This window comes from Rhinolophus sinicus, linkage group LG02 (genome assembly GCF_036562045.2).
Source record: "Rhinolophus sinicus isolate RSC01 linkage group LG02, ASM3656204v1, whole genome shotgun sequence".
Taxonomy (NCBI): domain Eukaryota; kingdom Metazoa; phylum Chordata; class Mammalia; order Chiroptera; family Rhinolophidae; genus Rhinolophus; species Rhinolophus sinicus.
The window spans coordinates 98,418,276-98,435,408 of NC_133752.1; the positions used below are offsets into that span (position 1 = coordinate 98,418,276).

A 17,133-nucleotide genomic window follows, 5' to 3' on the forward strand; every position below is an offset into this window, starting at 1 on the left:
TCTGTGCAAGTGCTTTAGACGGACATGCCTATCCAGGGAAAGAGAAGATTATGTTCATGGGTCTGCCTGTGGCTGAAGAAACTTAGAAAAAAAATTTTGTCTAGACTTCATACACATTCGTTACATTGTGTTAGTTTACTTTCATACAAGTGACATGTTGATAGGTTGACAAGGAGTCTTCTGTGAACACGAGTGCCAGGAGTTGTCACCTTACAGTTTCATACAGAAATTTATAAAGGTATCAAAAATAAAAAAATTTGTAAGAATACTCAAAACTGATTAAGCTTACACAAAAATAAAAAATAATGAGGGATTCTCTGTAGATTCCTATAGAAATGAGTTAGGATCTTGACAGAAGTATTAGCCACCGTAAGGTCTACCCCGTGATTCAAAAATTTAATAATGACAGCTTTCAACCCATTCAATCAATAGCCCCCACTTCTCTAGAAGGCTTTCATCTCATGATTCCCCTCCGATGAGATATTACCTGGGTTAAGATATTTGATCTGCACAATGTTGAGGGGAAGAATCTGGATTGGGAAGAAGGGATAGCTCTAGCTGACTCAAGCCTTCAAATAAGATAGTCGAGTATGTATGTGAAAGCAACTTCGGAAGAAAACTTCCATAGGTCAGGTCAGGTCTCTAAGGAATAGGAAATTATTCAAAAACAACGAAAACAAAAAAACCAAATGCAAGTAATTGATAATCTAATGCTTGTAAAAAACTTTTACATTCTAAGAGAAAACCAAGACAAAGTATGCTGGTCAACATCCCAACAATGAAGGTGTCCGTAAGAGCAGAAAATCACACTACACTTAAAGTAACACTAATAAGAATCAACATAAAATGTGCAAGATGAGCTGATCCACAGCAAGTAATGGTTTATGAGTGTGTGGTTGAGGGCACTGTCTATGAGGAACTAGAGGGAAGAAGGCAAAGTACAGATGACCTCAGTAATTGGGTTAAGGCTGAAAGTGTAGATTAGGGAATCTGGTCTGAAGCATTGAGATTTAAGGAACTCTGAGAGAATTTAAAAAGAGAAAGGTGAAGGATGAACGTCAGGGTTGCTGTTTAGAAATGAATCGGGCTTAGAAGACCATAGAAAGGTGTGGGCATTCTTCTCAGTTGTTACTGAGAAGTAAAGCAGAATAAGGACTAAAGACAAAGATGACACTCAAAAATTTTAGTGCAATTATAGGATTGAAAGACAGATTCTTATGTGAAAGACGGGAATAAGTGGAGAAAATATGAATAAGTGGATGAGACTGACTATTCATTAACGAATGTTGAAGTTCAGTGGAAGCGGAGAAACAATGATAGAAAAGGGTACAAGAATCAACAAAAAGTTATATTTTTATATAATCTAGAGAAAACCTAAACTTTATTTATAGAGAAAACTGTGTAATAGAAAAGGAGAAATTGAACCTATGGAGGAATGCTTACAAATGAGTCTTTATTTCACCCTAAAGTCAGATTATCATCATAATATAATGGGGACTGCATGGGAACTTTTCACAGATTATTTTAGTAAGATGTGATTTAATAAAATCTGGAATATTTTGCACTGTTGATGAAATGTTTCTAGGGCATCTTTAGAAACTAAAATGTAAATATGAGGTGTGATCAAACAATATGGTGAATGTTTAAATAAAAAAATTCATTACAATAAAAGACACATTGCCATTAATCCCCTTTGCTTTGAACCCACTTATCCCATCATTCGTGCCACTTTCTGAAGCAGTTCTGGATGTCCTCTTTCATGAGTGTCTTTAGTTGCGCTGTCATGGCTGCCTCGATGTCCTGAATCAATTCAAAACATTTACCTTTCATGGTCAGTTTGACTTTGGGGGAGGGCCAGAAGTCACACAGTGCCAGATCCGGTAAATAAGGTGGATGAGGACACACCGTAATGTTTTTATTTGACAGAAATTGCCGTACCAGAAGTGATGTGTGACATGGAGCCTTTCTGTTGTGGATATTGTCTATGAAGAACTAGAAGGAAGAAGGCAAAGTACAGATACGGTGAAAGGCAGGGATCTTCAATACAGAAAGTGGTGCTTGGAACCTCAGTAACAGTGTGAGACAAGTTTCAACTTGTTCGGTGCAGTCAGTTGGGTGTGAGCTACAGCTGAGAAAAAAATGTGTTTTAAAGTGTGCTGTAAATCATCCGCCATCATGACAATGCTCTGTGTCACATATCACTTCTGGTATGGCAATTTCTGTCATGTAAAAGCATTATGGTTCTCATTCACCTTGTTCACCGGATCTGGCACCGTGTGACTTCTGGCTCTTCCCCAAAGTCAAACTGATTCAGGACATTGAGGCAGCCATGACAGTGCAACTAACGACACTCACGAAAGAGGACTTCCAGAACTGCTTCAGAAAGTGGCAAGAACGATGGGACAAGTATGTTAGAAGCAAGAGGGAGTATTTTTTGAGGGGGATTAATGGCAGTTGTCTTTTACTGTAATAATTTTTATTTAAACATTCACCATATTGTTTGATCACACCTCGTATAGCCATTCTTCTAAAAAGTTCTTTAACACTTCCTATTTTACATGTAAAAAACCTCTGTTTTTAACAAATTATGGCAATTTAAACTCCAGAAAAAAAATGATGGCAGTGTAAAATTAAATTAGCTGTTTTAAGAAGTCATTGTTTTTTAAATCTATCATTATTGGCATTAGGTTTATAAACTGTATTTTATAAACCTGTCTACACATATCCCTCATGACCTGATGAGGAATAATATTTTAGAGAAAGAAGAGTGAGTCTCTAGATTTTTAAAACTAATTTTTGCTCAAAATATTTTTCAAAGTCTGAGAATGAAAAGCAACAGTTAAAGAAATGTATTGAGTTAAAACAATCTCTGGAATATAGTTTGGATGAAGAAATGAAGAAAAATAGTGAATTAGAAAAAGAGATTACCAGGTAAGATTTTAATATTTCAGATCATGTCAACCACTAATTAAGATTTAAGTATAATTTTACTTTATTAAAACCAAAATACAAATTTATTTATCTGTAATTTTCATAAACAAATTAACTTATTTAAAGATTTACTTCAGAAACTAATTGTACAAGCATACTCTTTAATGATTCCTAAAATAATAATGACAGTGCCTTTTGCGTATACTGTCAACTGCACTCTTAATTGTCTACCTTCAATTTTTATTTCTGTAAGATGTCTTTGCTGTCTTTGGTAATCTTTTCTTCTCTTACTATGTCTTTTCCTTTGGCATTCTAGTAGTTTAATGTCTAAAAACCTATCTGTGTCATTGTTTAATAGCATCAAAAATTATCTTGATTTGGCTTATGGTCTCTTTTTGCTTTTTTCAGTTATAAAATATATATTCAAAAATATGTGTATGGCTTAAAGAAGAATGAGATGAGTAATCATGTTTTTACCACTCAGATGAAATAATAATGGAATCTTTCCCCAACATCTGGGAAGCTCCCCACATGGCTTCCTTTTTGTTTATTTGCTGAGTATTTGTTTGTTCTCTGATTCTCATCAATGTTTCTCCTCTCATTTCACTGTTTTTCTCCACATTGTTTTGTATCCCTTTCGTTATGTTAACATTGTGCTAGCAAAGATCTCTCCCTAAAACAGTCTTGAAGAAACTGTTACACATTATCTCTCTGATTTCCTTTCTTCTAAAGCTTTGCCTTTTCCTTTTCCCCTCCATTGGGACTTCAAAGATTTTTCTTTTTGCTTCTCTTTCTATTTTGAATGGTCTCTTGTTAGTACTTTCTTTTCTTCTTGTAGACTGTCGTCAGAGGGTACCAAATGGTATTTTTGTATCTTTTCAAAACATTCATGTATAATTATGCTTCTCTTCTTCAATTTGGATACTGATGTCTGGTGTAGAGCTGATATTTAATAATAGGTTAATATTTTATATTAACATATGGAAATGGATATTAATAACTTATTTATAAGAACTCTATAGTTACAATATTAACTTTCATATATGTCATAAAATTTTTTTCATATTATTTACCTAAGATAATTTAGTCATTATGCTTTCAAAAAGTATTAGATTAGAACAAATAAGAGAGGATTTTAATTTATAGATTTGTTTATTTTATATGATAGACCATAATATCTATTTAAATGGTTATTAAATATTTACTCTTAAAGAATTTGACTTATCATTCTACATTTCTACAGATTTAAGAAACTCTTAAAAATTGCAAGAAGGAAGTTAAATGCATATGAAAATGGAGAGCTTTGTTTCCCTGGAGATTTGAAACCCAATCAAATTGAAGTGGATATTCAGATTAATATGTTAAAACAGAAGGTAACTTTTAATCAGTTTTGGGAACCCAAATCACTTAATTTGGGAAAACATAAATCATTCAATACTTTGAGAAGTGAAATATGGATTTTTCTGTTAATTTTATGGACTAAATGTCAATGAAAAAGACACCTTTTTTCCATATCATTTTTCTATAAAAAGGACATACTGTTAACTCTCCTATGTCTTGAACTCCGGCCAGTGAGCTAATAATGGCAGGAAGCACACCATTCATTACACCACTCCAAAGCACTAGCACTGAATCATTTTTTTTTTGAAACAGCTTCATTGAGATGTAATGAACATAGCATGCAGTTCCCTCATTTAAAGTGTACAATTCAGTGGTTTTTAGTGTAGTCAAAGCTTTATACAGTCATCATCACAATCAATTTTAGAACTGAATTTTCATCATCTTAAAAAGCATCCCTGTACTTTGTGAATGAGTTAAGTTTCTTATCTCTTTGCTTAATCCAGAAGGTTTATCTGTTTTTCCCTAATGAACTCTCCCAAGTGCAGTGGCTTAAATAATAAACATTTATTTTGTTCACAAATCAACACTTAGGAAAATTGTGGCCAGGACCATCTGGCTCTGTTCCCCTCAGCTTCCACTGGCGCAGCTCGACGGTGGGTGGCTGGAATCATTTGAAAGTTTGTTCACCGACTTGTCTGGCTGTTGATCCTACCGGTTGGTTGGGGCAGACAGCCGGAACACCTACACTAGAACACATAGGCTGTCACTGTGGCCAAACTTCCTCACAACACAGGGTCTGGGCTCCAGGGTTAAGCAGCCTGAGATACAGAGTCAGGCAGAAGCTATGTAGCCTTTTCCAAACCAGCCTTGGAATTCACACAGCATCACTTTCTGTTTATTAGGAGCAAGTCACTAAGGTTGACTCATATTCTACCTGTTTTATGGAATGAATATTTCAAAATGTATGAATACATTTAAAAACCAGCTTAATCTCCCCACTGGCCACAATTTTTTATATTCCTCCCGCATGGAAAATACACTCATCCCTACACGATACCCCCCACAAGTCTCAGTTAGTATGGCGTCAGGCTCAGGCTCGAGTCCAAGATTTTACCATCTTAGGCTGGTGTAGGTGGAGTGGAGGTGCCTGGGTTGTGGTTTCTGGAGTAAAACCCCTTGACAACAATTCCTTTCAATATGAAGACATGAGAACCAAAGAGACGAGTTATCTACCACGCCCACACCCAACATTCTGCAAAACTGCTCAAGTTTCCCATTCAGAAAAATGGGGGGCATGCTAGTCCACAGTTATTCTGAAATACAGCCAGATGCGTGCTGCCCATTCTTTGATTAGGACTTAGTCCTAACCATGGGAAGGCTTCTCCATGGCTCTTTGCTCTTCCCTCTGAGCTCTTTGTTCTGTCCTTGTTCTGTCCTTTGTTTTGACCTGTGCCTGCAGCTTTTTCTCAGCATTGTCGACATAAGAAACATTCAAACCTATAGAGAAGTTTAATGAGTGTATTTGAGCCAAATTGTTGATGGTTGCCAGGAAGCAAAATCTCAACAAATTAAGAAAATGTTTTGGAAAATGGCAGTTTTGCAGCTTACTTTATAATTAGAATCAAAGGAGGAGACGTAAGGAGGGTTACATGAAATCCATTGCTGGTAGATAAAGGGGGTGGGAGAAAGCAAAGTGGGGAAATCTCTGGGATTGCATAAAAAGTGAAATGGAGATACAGATACTTCTTTTACATTGGTGGGTACAGAATAGTTAGCAATTAACATTTTCTAGCACATAGCCATGGTCTTGGGGAACAAGATAACAATTAGGGGTTCTGTAGTCTAGTGCTCTTGAGTAGCGGGTTGTGCCCTGAGGGGTCTGGAGAAAAGGATTACTCTGACATTCCAAGTGTCTGTTATCTTAGATGCAAAAAGACAATAGACAGGCTCACTTAAGGTAAAGATTGACTTTTGTCAAGGAAGCTACAGGCCAAGGATGTGACTTCCGGCCATGACCCGCTTTTAGTTAGGAGTTTTTGTTTTTAGACCATGCAGGCCTCTCCTGAGCTCGTCAGATTTAGCATGTGCCCTCTTTTTTGTTCAGAGCATGATTCCTCCCCCAAAATGTCTAAGACCCACAGGCTTTCTTATATTTTGTACTGTCTTGGTTAAGCAGGATTTTTGCTACTATGATTCTCTTAAAAACTTTGAGTTGCATGTGAGATTTACTGGAGTTCATGCATTTAGAAAAGCCACCCTCACAAAGTGTTTTGAGATAAGCCCTCTACCGTGGGCTTCCTGTAGTTGTTGGAGGACCATGGCTTTAAAATTCTTATACTCTTAAGATCTTTAACAGAATTGGAGGCCCCATCTTAACTCTTTCCGAGGTCTTGATGAAGGGTTTTATAGCCTTGTCTTCATCTTTAGATCATGTCGTCCTGGGAGCACAGTGAATTTGATCTTCGCCCAGAAGCCATTTCTTCATTTTAGCGTGATTTGACAACTGGACACGTGGGAGAGGCTGTAAATGGGAAACAGATATTTGAACCCAATAAGTCCTCGTTCCTTTATAGTTCATAGTCATTCTTTAGCTTATGTCTCTTGTGGATTTTACTTTCAGTTACTTCATAGCAAGAGTCCCCTTTCATCCATATTTCAGTGTCATTTTCTTTACTCGCTGAGAAGCCCTTGCTGTCAACCCCTTCAGGGGCCACTAAGCATCTCTTGGAGGCCGTTTAGGTTTTCCTTCTCACTCTTCTCTACATTCCTTCAGGTCCCACCTACCTCCTGGTTGAAAAGCAGTCCTATAGGTTTTAGGTTTTTTTCTTTGTGACCACACACTATTTTGAATATCAGTATCTGTACCAGCTATTTAGTGCTGCTCAAAAAACCACCTCAGAAGCTAGTGGCTCAAAACAGCATTTCTTTTGTTCACAAATATGCAGTTGGGCCAAGCTCAGTGAGACCAGCTCATTTCTTTTCCGCTTGGCATCAGCCGGGCTGACATGAGGCTGTGAATGAGAATCATCTAAAGGCTGTTACACACACGTGTGGGGCAGTTGAAGCGGCCTTTTGCCCGGGACGTCCGCTGGGCCCGTCTCAGCGCAAACATCTATAGGAGGCCTGACTGTGTGGCCTGGGCTTCTTCATTCTGCACAGCTGGTGGCTGGGTTCTCAGGCCGAGCTTCTCGAGAGACAAAGTCACATGGAAGCTGTATCACATTTCCTGCCTCAGACATAGCATTCTCACAGCAGTTCTGCCCTATTCCATGCACTAGAATCCAGTGACTCACTAAGGCCAGCACATATTAAAAGAGAGGGAATTTCATGGAGAAATGTCAAGAATTTGTAGGCATGTTTTAAAAACACTATATCCACTCACCTCGTCTTACCAAATAAGCATTGTATCTACAGGAAAGTAGTTCTACCCTGCTCAGTTTCACTCAAATTCCAGCAAGTTTGTTGTTGTTATTATTGATGTTTTTGTTGTTTAGTATGTTCTCTTATTTTGTGGAAAGTAACAAGGGATTACAAGATAGCACTATTGAATTAAGGCATTTTTTTTCGTTGTTGTTCAAAAAAATGTAGACATCATTTCACTAAACTTTTACACTGAGAGAAGTGATTTCTCCTTACCCTGGGAATCATTTCTTCTTAGAATGCAATTCAAATTGCCATAAAACATTTGTAGTTCAGTAAAAGGCTGATGGCATTATAATTGGTACTTATAAAATGAGTTAATTACAGTCTTATTTCCAAAGTCTTATTTTGGGAAGGCCTTTATTGACTGAGGCCTAAATAACACACTATGACATCCCTAAAACTTCTTTAAAAATGATGGAGCACTAAGATGGGGGAAGAGTTAAGAGACTTCTAAGAGGTGACTGCTTGTCATGTTATGGAGGAAAGACATGAAGCAGTCATACAAGAAATAGTATAAAATTAAGTGCAGATGTCGTGTGGCAAAGACAATGACAGTAAAGAATGTATTTTTGAGACTACTGATGGTTTTATCTTTGTTGTTGATTCTGAGTAATTGAAGGCTCCACATTCTAAGACTCTACTACAGTTGATGGCAACTGAATTTATTTCCAAAGTTGATATTGGTTTTGGGTTAACCTATTCTCAGTCAACTTCCTTCATAACCAAATAATATTATCTTATTCATGCAGATTGATGATCTCACAGCAAAACTGGAAATTACATCTTCAGAACGTCTACGTCTGGATGAAAAAAATCAATTTCTTCAACAGGAGTTATTATCTATGAAAGGAATACAAAAGAAATGTGAAAAACTAGAGAATAAAAATATGGAGTTGAAACAAGAATTATTTAACCTCAAAAGTCATATAGAAATGAATATGATAGAATACAGTGAAGTAGAACTGTATAAACAGGAGATTGAAGAACGAGCAAGACAGGAAGTAGTAGAAAAATTAAAAGAAGTCAATCTATTTTTACAGGTTAATTTATTGATCATTAAGGGGCTTTTATTCATTTCACTGCAAATTACATTTTGGATATATATATATATATATATAGTATGTGTTTCCTCCACTTCCCTTAATAGCAATGTACCATATTCTTGGATTAGTAAGTTATATTGTTCAATTTTTAAATTTTTTAATTGATTCTATTATTTGCATTATCAGATTACATGAGTACTAATAGAAGAATGATTCCACTTTATTTTCATAATTCAGATTTAATTTAGTTGACATTGTTGATAAATATTTTAAATGTCAGCTTTTTTTCACATTTGAAATTGCTCTCTGAAATTATTGACTCAATACTAAAGGAAGAAACTATGTTATAATTATTCCAGTTGTAATTATTTTTAAAGTGTATCATTTCTCTTTGCTTTAGGCACAAGCAGCATCTCAAGAAAACTTAGAACAGTTAAGAGAGAACAATTATGTTTCAATGAAAAGTCAAATGGAACTCAGAATTAAAGATCTGGAATCTGAACTCTCTAAAATGAAAAGTACTCAAGAAGATTCTAATAAAATAGAATTGGAAAAATATAAGCTACTCTATCTAGAGGAATTAAAAGTTAGAAAGTCATTGGCAACTAAACTAAACAAGTAAGTCAAAATAGAATCAGAAAATAAATTTAGTCATTAATTTGCTTCTGATATAATTTGTATCTAGCCAGGTTCATGAGATTAGTAGGAAGTGAAAGCTAACTAAATAGTATAAATTTGGAAAATGATATTAGGAAATGAATTTAACCTCTAAAATGTTAGTCCAGGACATTTGCATCTCTCCCCCATTTTTAGTTTTATGTGACTGTTAAAAGTTAACCTGATCTAGACTTTAAGCTAAGTGTTTTTGAAGCTTTATAATTTAGACAGCGATGTTATTATCAAATTTCTTGCCAGAATTTCCCTAAGTAGTTTTTAATGAGTTTAACTATTTTTTTGGAAGAGAACATTAAACCCAAAGGGTTAAGTACTCTGCACATTCCAGCACTTGGTAAATGTATTTTCTTGATTGTGATCTGTGTTATTATCACTAGAGGGCGCTTTGAGACAAACTATTTTTTTATGGTTTTCTTCTTGACACAAAGGCATACAGGTAACATAGGGGTGAAAGGCAGTATAATTGACAAGGTAGCTTAAAATAATAAGGTTGTCGGCCTGCCTCGGGGTGTGGAAGACAGAAAGGGCAGGTCCCACCTCCAAAGCCTTGGTAACACTGTTATCAGCTAAAGCCTCTGGAGCTGTTTCAGTTCATTTTTGATCACCGACCAGGCTACCTTGTACTTCCCAGAGGTTGTTGCTCTAAATGATGCCTCAGTGCCAAATGGTTAATTTCTCCAAGGTAATGAGTGTATTGTCCAAGGGTGGTGAAAGCAAATCCTTGAAAATATCTTTGAGGGATTTTCTCTTTTAATCTCTAAACCGGTGTACTAAATATATCTAATGGCATCTTCAAGAATCTTGTTAGTTCAGCCGTTCCAGAAGGCAGCCGTCTATATCCCTCATAGCCCTTTCTCTCCCCTCCCTACTTTGGATTACTTGTTAGTTAGGAATTCCCATGGACACTATGTATGTACTTCTTTAGAACAATTTTAAACCTGTACTTGTATATAGTAGCTCTTCTTCAACACAATTTCAGTGTTAAAATGCTGTGTAATGGGAAATTCCATTTACATTATGGCAGCTTCAAAAAATGCAAGTCATTAAGGAAAAATAAAATACTAAGCATTTGTTTCTTACAATCTTTGCAGGACTAACGATAAGCTGGCAGAGATCAGTACCCAGCTTCTCGTGAAGGAACGGCAGAACACCTTACTCAGCACTGCTCTTACGAGGCCAGTCCTGGAGCTGCCTTGTGTTGGAAGTTTTAATACGAGGTTACTCCTCAGTAGAAATCCTGCTCCAAGAGAAAACTTGGTGATTAGTACGTCAACCTCACAGACTTCAAATGATAGTATGGAGGCTTACTTGACCAAGGTTAGTCATATTATCTTTTTTCCCTTGGGTTTCACATTTCTGATATAATTCTCATTTTTAATTTGGTGAAATTCTGAGTTGTTTCATTGACTAATGCTCACGAAGTAAAAGTTATAATTATTTGTGCTAATATAGACAGGAGACATATATTTTACAATCTTTTTTAAGTCCCTGGATCGCTCATGTTTTAAGAGACACCTATCATTAGGTGTATTCAATAAATGTAACTAAACTGATACATTTTAAATCTCTTGAAAAACTGCCTTCAAATTCAATTCTAGAAATTAAATGTTATTGCCTAATAACCAGTGGTATATTGGAGATGTTTTGGCTTATTTTCTAATTGGTTTTAATTTGGTAATGGCTCATAACAATTTAAAAATTTTGCGGCACTCCAGTTTTTCTACCCCTAAGGATAAGTGAATGAGTGACATACAAACACTTAACCATATAAGGATGTTGATTATTTAAACGAAACTGAGATAAATCCTTTTTATGAATTAAGTAGACTTGTAACACTAAAAAGATTAATTTCTGTTTTTAAGTTAAAAGTTGTCATCTTATTTGCGAGTACATTCTTATTTGCTATTTTACTTACAGCAATTTTATTTCAATTTTTATAATATGTCTTGCTGAGCAATTGTATGTTTTCTAAATAGTTAAATAAGTAAATATTTGAATTTTTAAAATGAAGTTCACTTATGTCTATATATCTTGACATCACTTGAATAATTGATGACTAAGATGGCAATGCTAGGGAGTCTTTAAATAGCAACTTCTTTTCTGTGTGTGACACTGTTATTAAAATATCCATTCTTGAGTTTTTCAGCTCCAGGATTTCTGTTTGGTCCTTTTTTATACTTTTCATCTCTTTGATAAAATCCTCCTTCCGGTAATTAATTTTACTCCTGAACTCATTGAACTGCCTTGTGAGTGTTCTCGTATGTCAGTGAGAGTCTTCATGACCGCTGTATTGAAATCTCGGTCATGTAGATGACAATCTTCTGTGACTTAGGCTTGGTTTCTGGAGAAGCGTCATCTTCTTCAGTGTCATCACGTCACCTTGCTTGTTCATGTTGCTGGATGGCTTGTTCTTCTGCAGGCGCATTTGAAGGAGTGCACACTTTCTTCTTTAGGTACATTTCGGTTTGCACAAGTCAGCAGGTAGATGATTAGACGTCTTTCTTTTGTTTTCCAGTAGATGGCGCAATCGTGCAGCCTCTGTTTTCTCCCACAGGCGCTCCTTGAGTGTGGGAGGTCCAGGGGTCTGGGCTTAGCTGTGGATGTGGGAGTCCCGACCTGGGTGACCAGGGTGGTGGGTGTCGCTGCTGTATCCAGGTTGCCAGTGTCTCTGGTCACCATCACCGCGGGGTTGGTGGGGAAGTGGGCGGTTGAGGGGAGCCTGTTTTGGAGCCCGCTGAGCTACTACCTGGTTCCCTATGTCTACTGGTAGCACTGTGTGTGGTCTGGATGCCCGAGAAGTGTTTCGCTGCCGCTACTGGTCTCTGGTGGTGCTGGCACTGCTGCACCTGGGGAGGGGTCGGGATTCTTGGCAAGGCGGGGGGGGGTGGGTGGGGAGAATGCTGCTGCTGCCCCTCTTACCGTCCCCTGGCTGGGATGTGGGGGCTGCACCCCGACCCCTCCACCACTACTGCCTCTGCTGGGGCTTCAGGCTCAGCCTTGTCCACCTGGACCTGCAGCTGTGGGCCTGTCCTGTCCTTTCCCCCATCCTGCTTCCCTCTCACATCCAGTGCACCCTGCTTCCCTTTTCCCTATGTGTGGTCTTTTAAGGAATCCTAGAGTGTTGAGCAGAAGAAACTTTGTTGGGCTATAGATGCCCGGCTAGTTGTAGATTTTAGTGGAGACAGAAAGGGGTTGTCTCTCTTGCCATGATATTGACATCACTCCCTAAAATATCCATTTCAATCAATGCACCGTGGTTTGTGCTTTTGATGTTGTTTTATGGCCTTAATGCAGAGAAAATAGCGTAGGCCTGTGCTAAATGGGGCTTCAACCTTGTGTTTTCATTTGGCTTCCTCCTAATAAATCATAGGAGAGCAAAGCTGAGGATTTTCAGACAGCCCTTCGGCCAAGTGGAGTCCAAGTCCTTCAAAGTGGTGAACCTGGAGTACTGGGTATAAAAAGAAAGTGAACGGCCAGTGCTTCTGTAGCTTGTTACGCGTGATGCACACTAAAAATGTTCTCATTGGTTGTCACCAGAGAAATCAGAAGATGAAGGGGAGTAAATGCAGAAGCAATGTGAGAAAATATGCTTGTGGACAGTTTTTCTTTAATGCATTTTTGGTAGAAAAGAGGTGTTTAGTTTTTAGTATTTCTAGATAAACTGAAAAATGATGTATTTTAAACTCAATGCCCGCGTTCCAAGGCAGACATCGATCCCTTGTGAGGCATTGGGTTGCCCAATCATGCAAGGCTGAATAAGAGGTGAAAAAGCACCACCCTGTCAAATCCAGAGAGAAGAGTCCCAAATCACTACAGAATGCCTGGAAAGACTTATGATATTACTGTGATGATGTGAGGTTGGACACAAGTGCGCTAGATGGTGAAGACAATCTATTTTGTGTTTTAAATATCGCTGTAGTTAACCCCCAACGTGGATAGTACCTGTGTTGGTTGATATTGGTCAATCAAGTTTATGTGGAGGAATGGAAAAGCTCTTTAAGGAAAAATTTCCTCAATTTTACCTTGCTTGGTGTAACTAAAGATTTTCTCCTTTAAGTTTCCCATCCTGTGGTTAAAACAATTTGTGCTTTATGTATTGAGTGTGTTGCCTGCTACTAATAGGAGTTATGCTGTGATGTTAATTTCTGTTCCTTTACTTTTATTGATGACTTTCAAGTTGATAATTTAGTTAGAAAGCTATTATTTTGTATCTTCTTCCTAAATATTATTGAGCTACATGACAGTTTTACATTTCATTTTCTCTGAGTTATATTTAGAAGTTGATGGCATTTTCCTGAAGGTGAGGAAGCATGGAACTCTAGCCTCTGTAGGAAGCCTGAAAGCCCATGCCTGGCCCACAGCTCATCGATTTTTGTGACCTCAGATGACGTATGATCTCTATGAGCCTTGGAGTTTACATACATTTATCGAGCACCTTCCTTACATCTTGTTCTATGCAATGTGCTTACGATACGTAATCAAATAAAACATGATATCTCCCCTTAGGGAACATACAGCCTAATGAAGGAGTCAAATTTATCAAAAACCATATATGTAAGAATTTTGTAAACATCTAAGTCTTTTTAAGTTTTCAAGTCTGTCCCTTGTTTATTTGTCCAACAGAGTTGGCAGTAAAATACAGTTGTAATGGTCTCTGCTTATTTTTGGGCCCTTTACCAGTGCTTAAGATGTACATCTTAGAGTAGACCAGGTATCTAGACCAGTACAGTGGTATTCTGATTCTTCTATGAATATGCCAAGCTCATTATGCTCTAGGGCTTTAAAAAAGAGACTTTTTATTAAAAAATATAGCTAACACACAACATTGTATCAGTTTCAGGTGTACACCATAGTTGTTCAACATTTATATACCCAACAAAGTGATCATTGTAAGTCCAGCAACCATCTGACACTGTACCACGCTGTCACGATATTATTGACTATATTTCCCATGCTGTACATTACATCCCCATGACTTATTTATTTTATATCTGGAAGTTTGAACCTCTTATTCCCCTTCACCTTTCCCCTCCTGTTTGAATTATTCAATTGCAATTAACATTCAATATTATTTTATATTAATTTCATGTGTACAGCAGAGTGGTTAGACATTTGTATGATTTAAGTGATCCCCCTGACTAGTCTAGTACCTACGTGGCGCTATACATAGTTATTACCATATTATTGACTATATTCCCTATGCTTGGCTTTATATCCCCATGACTATTTTGTAACTACCAATTTGTACTTAATCAACGCCCCTCCCATCTGGCAAACATCAAAATGCTCTCTATCTATGAGTGTGTTTCTGTTTTGTTGTTAGTTTATTTCATTCTTTAGTTTTCACATATATATGAAATCACATTGCATCTGTCTTTCTTTGTCTGATAAACTCCTCTCACCACAATACCCTCCATCCATGTCACTGCAGATGGCGGGAACCCATTCCTTTCCATGGCCGAGCAATATTTCATTGTATATATGTACCACCTTCTCTTTATCCATTCATCCATCAATGGATACCCAGGTTGTCTCCATATTTTGGCTATTGTAAATAATGCTGCAATGAACATATGGATGCACACATTCCCTCGAAGTAGTGTTTTGGGTTTCTTCAGATAAATACCCAAAAGTGGGATTACTGGGTCCTTCTTTGTCTCTTGCTACAGTCTTTCTTTTAAAGTCTCTTTTGTCTAGTATAAATATCACTACCCCAGCTTTTTTTTTACATTTTCATGAAATAACTTTTTCCATCCCTTTATTTTCAGTCTGTATGTGTCTGTCAATCCGAAGTGAGTCTCTTATAGGCAGCATATGTAAGGGTTTTGTTTTCTTATCCATTCAGACACCCTAGGTTTTTGATCAGAGCATTTAATCCATTTACCCTGAAAGCAATTGTTGATAGATATGTAGTTATTGCCATTTAGTTATTCATATTTTTTTTTTTCTGTGTGTGTGTGTCTTAAAGAAGTCCGTCTAATACTGGTTTCATGGTGATGCATTCCTTTAGTTCTTTCTGGTCTAGGAAACTCTTTTTCTGTCCTTTGATTTTAATTGATAGTCTTGCTAGGTAGAGTAGTCTTGGGTATACTCATAGACCCTTGCTTTCCATTACTTTGAATATTTCCTGCCAATCTCTTCAGCCTGCAAAGTTTCTGTTGGGAAATCAACTGATAGTCTTATGGGGGCTCCCTTATAAGCAACTAACTGCTTTTCTCTTGCTGCTTTTAAGATTCTCTCTTTGTCTTTAAACTTTGCCATTTTAATTATAAGGTGTCTTGGTGTGGGCCTGTTTGGGTTCATCTTGTTTGGGACTCTGCACTTCCATGGCTTGTATGTCCTTTTCCTTCCCCAGGTTAGGAAAGTGTTCAATCATTATTTCTTCAAATAAATTCTCAGTCTCTTGCTTTCTCTCTTCTCCTTCTGGTACCCCATATGATGTGAATATTGTTACGTTTGATGTTGTCCCAGAGGTCTCTTAAACTATCCTCCTTTTAAAAAAATTCTTTTTTCCATTTGCTGTTCTGATTGGTTGTTTTCTGCTACTTTGTCTTCCCAATCTCTGATTTGAGCCTCTTCTTCATTGTCTGCTGGTGATTCCTTTTAGTGCTTTCTTCATTTTAGTTATTGTATTCTTCACTTCTGACTGGTTCTTTTTTGTGGTTTCTATATCATTTTTTTAATGCTTGCTATTTGAAGTTCACATTAAGTTCCTTGAGCATCCTTATAACCATTGTTTTGAACTCTGTCTCTGGTAGATTGCTTGCTTTAATTTCGTTTACTTCTTTTTCTGGTTTTCTCCTGTTCCTTTATCAGGGTTGTATTTCTTTGTTTCCTCATGTTGGCAGCTTCTCTGTGTTTGTTTCTATGTATTAGCTAGACTGCTACATCTCACGGTCATGCCAGGTGGCCTTATGTAGTCGGTGCTCTGTGGGGCCCTGGCAGTCTCCCTGATCACCTGTGCTGGGTACTCCAGGAGTGTCCCTTATGTGGGTCATGTGTGCCCTCCTGTTATATTTGAACCTTGATTGCTATTGGCATGTCAGTGGGTGGGATTGACCCTCAGTCTGACTGGCTGTGGGATTTGGCCACATCCATAGCTTACGGGCTGCTGTACAGGAGGCTTACCACATGGAGTGGGATTTGCCCAAATGGCTCTGGTGCCTGTTGAGACTTCCCTTTGTGTGTGCCACTTGTGGGACTAATTGGGTGGTGGTCTGCTGTGGTGTGGTTCTGGGGCCTCTTGGCAGTGGGACTCCGGGGCAGGCCCAGGTCAGCCACTGCCTGTGACTGGCTGGGGACTACCTGGTAGGAGCTACAGAGTGATCCGTGGTTGGTCACTGCCTGGGCTGTACCTGGAGGCATGTGGGAGAGGCCACACTGTGAACTGCGGACTACAGCAACCAGTATCGGGCTGGGGAAGCGCCACAAAAAGCCAGGATACTCCGAGGCCTGCTGCCAGCTGCTCCCACAAGGTTCAGCCACTGATAAAGCCTTGTGCAGTGTGGAGTGGGTGTGGTGGGTCTCAGTGAGTCACCACGGTGGGGAAAGCAGAGTTCACCAGACCAATCAGATTCAGATTTGGCCATGGTCGTGCTCAACACAGGAAAAACGGCCCCACCTGCCGGCTGCATGGCAGAAGGACCCCACACAGGGAATATGGCAACTGTCCCTCTAGTCCTCACCCTGACGCCACACAACTCAATCTTTCCCTGTATGT

General features: G+C 38.1%; 1 protein-coding gene across 5 annotated transcripts in view; it reads left to right on the forward strand.

Annotated features, from left to right (window-relative positions):
* The window catches only part of ANKRD26 (ankyrin repeat domain containing 26), an 89,980-nt gene extending 79,178 nt beyond the window's left edge, over window positions 1-10,802 (forward strand). The window contains exons 26-30 of one of the 5 annotated variants that reach the window (XM_074324971.1): window positions 2,819-2,931; window positions 4,175-4,304; window positions 8,445-8,735; window positions 9,139-9,356; window positions 10,505-10,793. In XM_074324971.1, the coding sequence (XP_074181072.1) occupies window positions 2,819-2,931; window positions 4,175-4,304; window positions 8,445-8,735; window positions 9,139-9,356; window positions 10,505-10,778 (1,026 nt within the window). In that variant the 3' untranslated portion in view covers window positions 10,779-10,793. Of the gene's footprint in view, window positions 1-2,818; window positions 2,932-4,174; window positions 4,305-8,444; window positions 8,736-9,138; window positions 9,357-10,504 lie in introns of those variants that run through there. The other 4 variants (XM_074324970.1, XM_074324968.1, XM_074324969.1 and 1 more) reach the window with 4 other exon arrangements.
* The last annotated feature ends 6,331 nt before the right edge of the window (window positions 10,803-17,133 follow it).